The 8754-nt window shown below is 42.1% G+C and overlaps 1 protein-coding gene across 1 annotated transcript; it reads right to left on the minus strand.

Moving 5' to 3' along the window:
• Positions 1-5476: 5476 nt before the first annotated feature.
• Positions 5477-6412, minus strand: LOC107113507 (olfactory receptor 10C1-like). The gene has a single exon (XM_015414840.1). It carries the CDS (start codon positions 6410-6412, stop codon positions 5477-5479), a length of 936 nt encoding a protein of 311 aa, XP_015270326.1.
• Between the last annotated feature and the right edge of the window lie 2342 nt (positions 6413-8754).

An 8754-nucleotide genomic window follows, 5' to 3' on the forward strand; every position in this document is an offset into this window, starting at 1 on the left:
CCGCAGGGCCAGTTGAAGCCGCACAGGGTCCATTTGGCTCCACAAGTGAGCTTAAATCCGCTCACCGCCTATACAGGGTCAGGGTGGGGCATTCACATGGGCCTTAAGGCATAGTGGTCTGACCATGGCACTGCTTTCGCAGTGATCCAGTCCATTGTGATCCCCATCGCGAAGATTACATTGAGCATGTGCCCTGCCTAATGCGTAGGGGTTGATACACATTGGGAGAGTCCCAGTGATGCCATGGACGTCACTAGGTCCGTAGCATGGCTAGAGGTCGCGTCATCGGCATGGACGTTGAAGTCACCCAAGACTAAAAGCCTAGGGTGCTCCAGTGCCCAACCTGATACGGCCTCCAGCAGGGATGGCAGGCTACTGGCCAGTGCGTTAGGCGGATGGTACACCAGCCAGATTGCCAAACTCTCCTCAGCCTCCAGCACCAGTCCGACACACTCTAAGCCTGCAATCTCCAGCGTAGGGAACGCCCTGATGGAGTAAACATCCCACACAAATATCGCCACTCCCCCCTGTCCCTTAGTCTGTGATTGGTGTAGGACCGAGAACCCCGGTGGGGCAAGCTGGGAGAGAGCTACCGTTTTCCCCTCCCGCACCCAGGTCTTGGTCACGCACACCAGGTCTACCTGTTGTTCTATGACAAAGTCTCGAAGGACTGTTGTCTTGTTGTTAATAGACCTGGCGTTGCACAACACCAATGACGGAGGGGTTTTACTAATCCTCGTCCCACTGCCAACATCCTTTGGGAAGGGTCGCAGGCTGGAAGGACACCGAGCCCTTTTATTTCTCAGCATCCTTCCTTTGTCACTCCGCCTGGACCCACCGCTATTCTTTCCCCTCCCAAAGAGCACTGGAATCTGTTGTCCTGGCATTGCTGCATCGGCCGGTCTAACCCGTAGCTCCAGACCACCGCCAACAAGCTGGAAATTTGTTCTGATGCTGTTACTACAGCCTGACTACCCCACACTGCTATACAACTACACCACACAATCTGCTTTACAAAATCTGATTAACAATTTCCTTAACTGTGCCAGCAACCTACATCACCCTTCATTAATGTTTAAAAATCTACCTGGCACTCATACATCTGTCCAACCAGTCATCCCTTAAAAGCAGAATAATCCTAACTCCTTCCATTCATCAACTCATGCATCCAAACCACTCATCCACGGCAGCGAGATCTATTGCACTCTGGTTTAATCCTGGAAGCTGGGTCTACAGCTGTCAGGAAGGTCAGGAGAACACGCTGCTCCTCTTGCTGGGTGATCTTCTATGAGCACCACTGGAGTCGCCAGCTGAGCCACCAGTAAGAACTGGATTATCTGTCGCGGACCCACCATCAGGGGCACTCCACTTTTGGTCCTCTAGTCCACAGTACTCCACCTTCTCCTCGACTGCAGAATGGTCTGTCTTGGCCCCCCAGGGGGTAACTGCACCCCATCCCACAAGCTTGATGACCAGGGACCACAGCCTGCTTGCCGTCTCTCTGTCCTGCAGCACCTGGCAGCTCCACTCCATGCCCACCTGGCTCCTCACTCTGTTGCCGCCACTGGCACTGGCGCTGGCACCATAGCAGTCCCGCCGCCCAGTCCCCCACCTGGGAGCCTCAACTGATGGAAACAGCAGCCCTCCTGATTGTCCCACAGCAAACCCTGCACCACTCACTGCTTCACTGGCCCGCCGCTCAGGGTCCTGGTAGGTGGGGGAATCTCTCTTGATCATTGCTGCTCCAGCCTCTCCGGTTTCTGCTGCTCCACCGACTCTCACACTGCCAATTCTCACCTCACCCCCCCCGCTTGACTCACAGCTTGTGTCCGCACACCAGGTCAGGGTTGCAGGCAAAGGCTGCATGCTAGGTCAGGGCTGCAAGCAGTGGGAGTCCCACAGACAGGCCGAGCTGATTCGTTGTAGTCCGGCGATGTTGCATCGCATCAAAAGCAGGGGCCTAAGATCTTTCTGGGCCCCATACTCTACATAAGTACTCTGGTTAGTCCACATCTCCCAGTTCACAGAGTCTTTGTTGTTAATTCACTGTTGAATTACCCTGAACCTTCTTGCAGAGGATCAACAGAGTTCATGTGCATCCTTCCAAAGACTTTCACCACCAAAGGCAGAGGGAGGACTATGACTGTGCTGCTGTTTAGAATCTGGTGCAAGACCAATAATAACGGGTGGACCTATTGGGAAATAAGAAGTGGGAGACTGACCAGTTATGAAGGTGCACAGAGAGTTTATATAGTTATAAAGGTGAATATATACAGAGATATTTACAGGCTATTAAATAGCATGTCGTGCCTAGTCTATGAGAACTAAGTCCCCTCCAGCTAACTAAGCTGATAGCTAATATGCTAAACCCCAACCAATCTCTAACACAGTGATGTAATTACTAACTCTAACAAGACCCGAAAGAGCAACACCTGCTAGAAACACCTGGCTGCAATTACATGATTACTAGCTTGACAGCTAGGTCTGACAGACAGATCAAACTGATCTATAGTAACTGTTTGCTACCTCATATATCTCTATAGGACTTTGGGCTCAAACCAATAGCTTTGGCGTTGTTTGTAAGCCTCTGTCTCCTTGGAACAGTAGCAAGCAACAGCACCTGGGAGCAAATGATCTCTTGCCCCAAAGCCTAGCTGGGACTGTTGGCTGTGCCCTATGAATCCAAGTTTAAGGTTTCTTCCAGGGTAGCTTGCAACACTAACTTTTTCAAAAGGGATGTGTGATCCATACTGTCTTTAATAATACTGTCCTAAGCAGAGTTAAATTCTTCTATTGAAGTCAATGGGCTTAGAGGTATAATTCTTCTTAGACTGCTCTGTTAGATGCCATAAAATGTTCTTTTCACTCAGGCTTTTAGCTAAGGAGTTTTATCCTTTTGGCTCTTATAGGTCTGCTTCAAGCCTGAGGTCTGATTTGTGGACAGTTTTTAGACTTTTAAATAATAGTTTTAAACTTTTGTTTTTGCCATGAATGCTATCAGTACCTTGTGTTTAATACAGTGCCTTGTTTTTACGCCATGCTTCAGTTACATCTGAGGTTTGCCTTCTGTGAGAAAACATGCCCCACTTCCAATGTTATTTCTACCATGCCCCAAATCTCAGCTACCAGATTGCAGACATTTTTTTTTGTCAGCCATCCAGCTGAGCTTCATAGTCACCAGCTGAGACTGGTGGCTGCCCACCACCATAACAACATGGTTCTGAGGGAGGGTGTCATCAATATGTCAATGGCTCCCAGCTCTATATTTCATTAACTAAGAATTTAGAAGCTTCCATCTGTGCCTTAGGGACGTTGGCTGGATCCATTCATCTTGTGGCTGATGACCTGCATGATACTGAACCCAGGATGATGGGTGTGCTTCTGGTTTGGAAGGCTGATAAAACAGAGGGAATTTTGCTGTAGCCTAAATGGGGTTACCTTATGATTGGTAGATTAAGTGAAATATTTGTTGGTACTATTGTGTCCAGTTCACTCAGTGGAGAAACACAATAGCACTTCTACCAGAGATGCTTACTACAACTACCATTTGGTATGCAATATGACTCCCTTCTTAGATCCAGCCAATTTAGCAAAACCAATATGAGTCACAGTTAACTTGATGCTGGATTACTGAAATGTGCTCTCCATGGGGCTGCCCTTGAAGACAATAAAGTAGAAGTTGGTTCAGAACACAGTAGTAGAATGCCTTCTAACTGAGCCCCATTGTTTTCAAAAAGTTGCATCTGTTTTGAAGAATTTCCAGTGGCTGCTTATGTATTTTGGGCTCTGGTTTTCATATTTAAATCAATACATAGACTGGGATGCACATACCCTAATGACTTTGTTTTCCTATATATTCCTCTGACTCAACACCATCTATCATGTCAGTTCCTACTTTCTGTCTCCTCTTATAGGAGTCTGAGGACCTTGGTAGCCCATTGCTGAACTTTTCAGTGATTCTTCTGGAGCTCTGGAATAGACTGCTAGGGGAAGTTTAAGCTGCTCTCTCTCACCCAGTCTTTCATAAGCTATGCAAAGCAGTCCAGCTTCACGTAATTAGCATAATGTTGTTAAACAGACAGTCTTGATTATTAGGGTTTTAGAATGGTAGGACGGTTCACTGTGGGTTAAGATATCCTGTATGGAATTATTTTAATAACTATTTTAATAGACACAAAAATAAACATGTTCAACTAATTTATTCCAGTGAAGCTATCCCATGCCAAAAAGCCATTCCTTGTAAAGTGGAAATAAATCTTCCCTAATCCAATAATTTTGTGATGTGAAAGAAGTGCTCATGATATCAGTTGGTCCTAATTTTCTTTATCATATTTTTAAACCAACCATTTAAACCAAGCTTTCAGTCATGTCTTTTTCAATATCTCTCTCCATCTAACTGATCTATCTTTGTAGTAAAACCAAGGACCTTTCCCTCCATAGCTCTCTTACAGCTCCCTTGATTTCTCTGTTTCTGATACTGCAGATAACTGGATTTAACAGTGGAGAAAACCTTGTCTACTAGTGGAGAGTAGCTACATTTGGGTTTTAAGTACATGGAATACAGTTGCCATCCCCCCCAAGTCAAGGCAGGGTTTCCCCCAATTTCAGGAGCTCTAATCTGCCACCGACAAATAGCCCCTTCCTGTGTTGCTGGCACAATGATGTCACCTGGTAGTGATGTCATCATGTTGCCAACATTGGGGGGTGACACTCTAGTTTTTCAGCAAACTCTATGGTTTGGGGGACAAAAAACCACAGCGTTTTGCCAAAAAAAAGAGAGCATCACCTCCAATATTTCTTGTTTCCCCTAAACATATTACTTTTAGACCACTATCATAAGGGCACTAATTTGAAATGTTTTAAATAAACAAATTAGCCTTGTGGTACTTAAAAAAATTAAAGAGGAATTTGGATCAGGTTTACCTCAAAGTAAGCCCCATTTTATGTATAAAAACACATTTCTGGGAGTAAGTCTCATTGACTTAATTAGGTTAGACCTGCTTCAAATTGCTTCATGAATGTATTCGAGGTGTGACGTGACTGTTGAGTTTGCTACAACATACTAACATGCTAATCTTTGTGTTTGTTACCTTCTGTGTTAAAACATCATTCCATGAATGGTCTGCTTCTGATGCAAAATCTTAGAGATCCTACTGCTCCAATCCTTCAGATTCTACTTTCACATTAAATGTTTGCATTATCTGTTATTAAATTAAGTCTTGGGGGGAACATAACATGTTTCATGGGTTAGAAATATGTAGGGAAATAGCTGTTTATTTCACATAAACCAATATTCTTTGAGTCAATAATTTGGTACTAAATGAGAATAGCTTTGTGAAACCAGGTGCTGTAATTTCCCATCATTTCCATTTTTTTAAATCAACAATTTAAACAAAGAATATGAAGTATTTTCACATTTATTTGTACATATAATTTACTTTATCCATCTATTCCATCATGCATTTATTCTTTACAGTCACAACAAAATCCTCTTGCTCCACAGCTTGCTCAGGGCTCCTTTGATTTCTTTGTTTCTTATACTATAGATGACTGGATTTAATAGTGGGGTTGCTATAGTATAAGAAAATGATAAAATATTATTCAGTGCTGGAGAGTAGTTAGATTTTGGTTTTAAGTACGTGGAACATGCTGTGCCATAGAACAGAATGACAACTATTAAATGTGAGGAACATGTAGAGAAGGCTTTACATTTGCTCTCCATGGATAGCATCCCAACAATACTGAATATAATTCCAGAATAAGATAGGAGAATCAGCAGGAATGGTACCATGATAGCTAACATAGCAATTCCAATTACTTGGACTTCATTTAGAAAAGTATCTCCACATAGTAGCTCCAACAATGGCTGTATTTCACAGAAAAAGTGATTGATGACCGTTCCACAAAATGGCCGAGAAAATGTGATGGTAGTATGGACAAGTCCAACTACAGCCCCACATATATACGGACTAGTCACCATCTTCAAACATACATTCCTATTCATTATAATGGAATAGCGCAGAGGATGACATATGGCAATATACCGATCAATTGCCATTGATGCCAGGAGAAAGCATTCAGCAACTCCAAAAAACAGGAAGAAAAACATCTGCATAGCACACCCTACAAAGGAAATAACTGTAGGCTTCACCAATAAGTTCTCCAATAGTTTGGGGATGATAACAGTCATGTAACAGGCTTCCAAGCAGGCCAAGTTCATAAGAAAGAAGTACATAGGAGAATTAAAGATAGGATCAGATTTTACAATCAGGATAATCAGCATATTTGTTATTAAGGCAATTATGTAGAGACATAGCAACACTGCAAAGATTAAAGGATGGAATTTGTGAACCTCTGCAAATCCTACCAGAATGAATCCAGACCAAGCTGTGGCATTTTCTTGATTATTCATATTTTAATGATATATTCAACTTATCTATTCCTTTGCTTACATGTAGACTTCTGTTAGTATTCATTTAATGTAATCATTTTTATTTTGCTTTGTATTAAATCTCTGATATTTAACCAATAATTTCATTACTTCTTCAACAGTGTACTAAAGAATATTTGATGTTTCTTCTGAAACTGGGAAATTTCTGAATTTTCCTGTTCTTATTTCACATTGCCATCATTACTTCTACCAGCTCTTCATTCTGTAAGACAGTGTTGACAATATGAGAAGAGAAGAGAAATGATGTTGTGGTTAAGGTCTTATGCTTAAAACCAGGTCCACTAAGACAAGAAGTTAACTAGATGATCAGTATCTCAGTCTAACTTAACTGAATTTGAAGATAACATAGTATGGGAAAATGAGAGAGAAATGGATATTTCATCCTAATTCTTAGGGGAAATTAGAGAAAAATGTGATTGGGGAGTTAAGTAGTACAACAATGACACAAGAATTGGTAGCAGATTTGTACCATATTTATTTTATATTTGTTTCATTACTCTATATAGTTTTCCCACTTATTTTCCATGTTTTGTTGTCTTTTGTGATTTGCAATGTCTTTATGGTCCTCTTGTTAGCCAAATAGGCTTGTTGCCAGGTGGGCCAACACCCAATGAAGGACACAACAGGGGGATTCCAGAAACAGGCAGAACTTTATTACAATAAAGGAGACTCCAGGTAGTAAAGAACCAAGAAGCCCAAAGCAGCAGCCTCAATAGGCAGTTCTTATACAGTGAAGAACAATGCTGTCAAAAGCTCCTAGGCATGTGCAGATGCCTGGTCCGATAAGTCCTTGGTTCCACTTTTAATAAGAACTATCTTTACCAAACAGACATACAAGCAGACACAGAGCCAGCATTTTCTAACCCTTGGGAATTTCCAGTCCATAAATCTATACTGTTATCCTTGCTGTCACACTGTTTCTGGGCCTAAGACTTTCTAACCCACCCTTACCTATCATGTGCTTGCTAGACCTTGGTGCTGAAAATAACCTGCTCTTCTAACATTTATTTGCTGAAACCTTATACGCAGTATAATATGAGATTAGATATTTGCTTTTAAGATGGTGTCAATATTGCTACCTTAACATAATCCTTGCTATCTTGCTCATCACTCTGTTTTATGACTTCCATCAGGGGCTCATACAGGGATGGGATCCAGCCTGATTTTTCACTCAATATCAACTTCCCCCTTTATTTTGTACATGTGGGCATAGCTTATTGTATGGTGAAAGGTGAGGCCTCTTTCACTGTTTCACCAGCAGAACAACTAATAGAATCCCACCCAATAAATGTCCCATTGTGATCTGTAATTGTATGGCTGAAAATATTGATTAATTGATTCATAATAGCTGACTGACAACACATGCTAGTTTTCAAGAGATGAGTTGCTGATGGTTCTGTTCACGATTGGGATTTTTAAAGAGATGAAGCTAACCATCTGATGGGGAGGGTGAAGGTACATTGCTATGTGTGTGAAGAAAGACTAATATAAAGTTGTGCTGATTAAAACATGAAAGATAAATTACAGATTATTGTAATCATCAGAACAAATTGATTAATTAATCGATCAATTAAAAACGTTTAGTTGTATTATATCTAAGGACAGAAATAGAAGAATAGCATGCAGACATTCATTCTGGGGAAGGGAAACTTAATTTGCAACAATATGCACCGACAACTTGAGCAGAGTAGAAGGATTCCTTTGCACCACACTGATTTACAAAAAAAAGGGATTAACATTTCTTCTTCTAGTTTGCATAACGAGGAAAGCAAAAACTATTTTGTGGTCCTCAGCATTTTTGAGCCTGTGTGCACCTTTGGAATTCTGTTATAGACACCAGCATCAGAATTAGCAGAGCCCAACCTGACTGCTGGAAAATAGTGAGCTGACTGGCTACACAGAAAATAATGGCGCCATTATTTCCTATGGGAAGTAAAGAGTCTACAGCCCATTTGAAATAGTGTGGTCATTATTTTTTACAGGTAGATCTTACCTTCTGTTCATGTGAAAGTCCAATGGGGCAGTCAAGCCTTGTGGGACTTTCCAGCCTTCCCTCCACTTTCAAGTAGTCAGGGTCTACTCTGTTGCCTCTGATGCCAGCAGCAGAGAGAGGGCTGGGGGACGGACTTCTGAAACATGGAATCACCAGCTGGCTAATGCCAGCATAGAAAGTCTGAGACAGGATGGTCTACTCAAGATGGTGTCTGTCTTCCCTTTAAATTTTAAAGGGCCATTATGTTCTCTGGAGAATAGCCACTGGAAGAGATAAGATATGCCAACTACCAGCAGTTTCCCTTGAGGCC

Source organism: Gekko japonicus, unplaced genomic scaffold, assembly GCF_001447785.1.
Source record: "Gekko japonicus isolate JY-2015 unplaced genomic scaffold, Gekko_japonicus_V1.1 scaffold2193, whole genome shotgun sequence".
NCBI lineage: Eukaryota > Metazoa > Chordata > Lepidosauria > Squamata > Gekkonidae > Gekko > Gekko japonicus.

Coding starts and splice junctions, on each gene's coding strand:
- LOC107113507 (XM_015414840.1), bottom strand. CDS start 6,412: ATGAATAATCAAGAAAATGCCACAGCTTGGTCTGGATTCATTCTGGTA.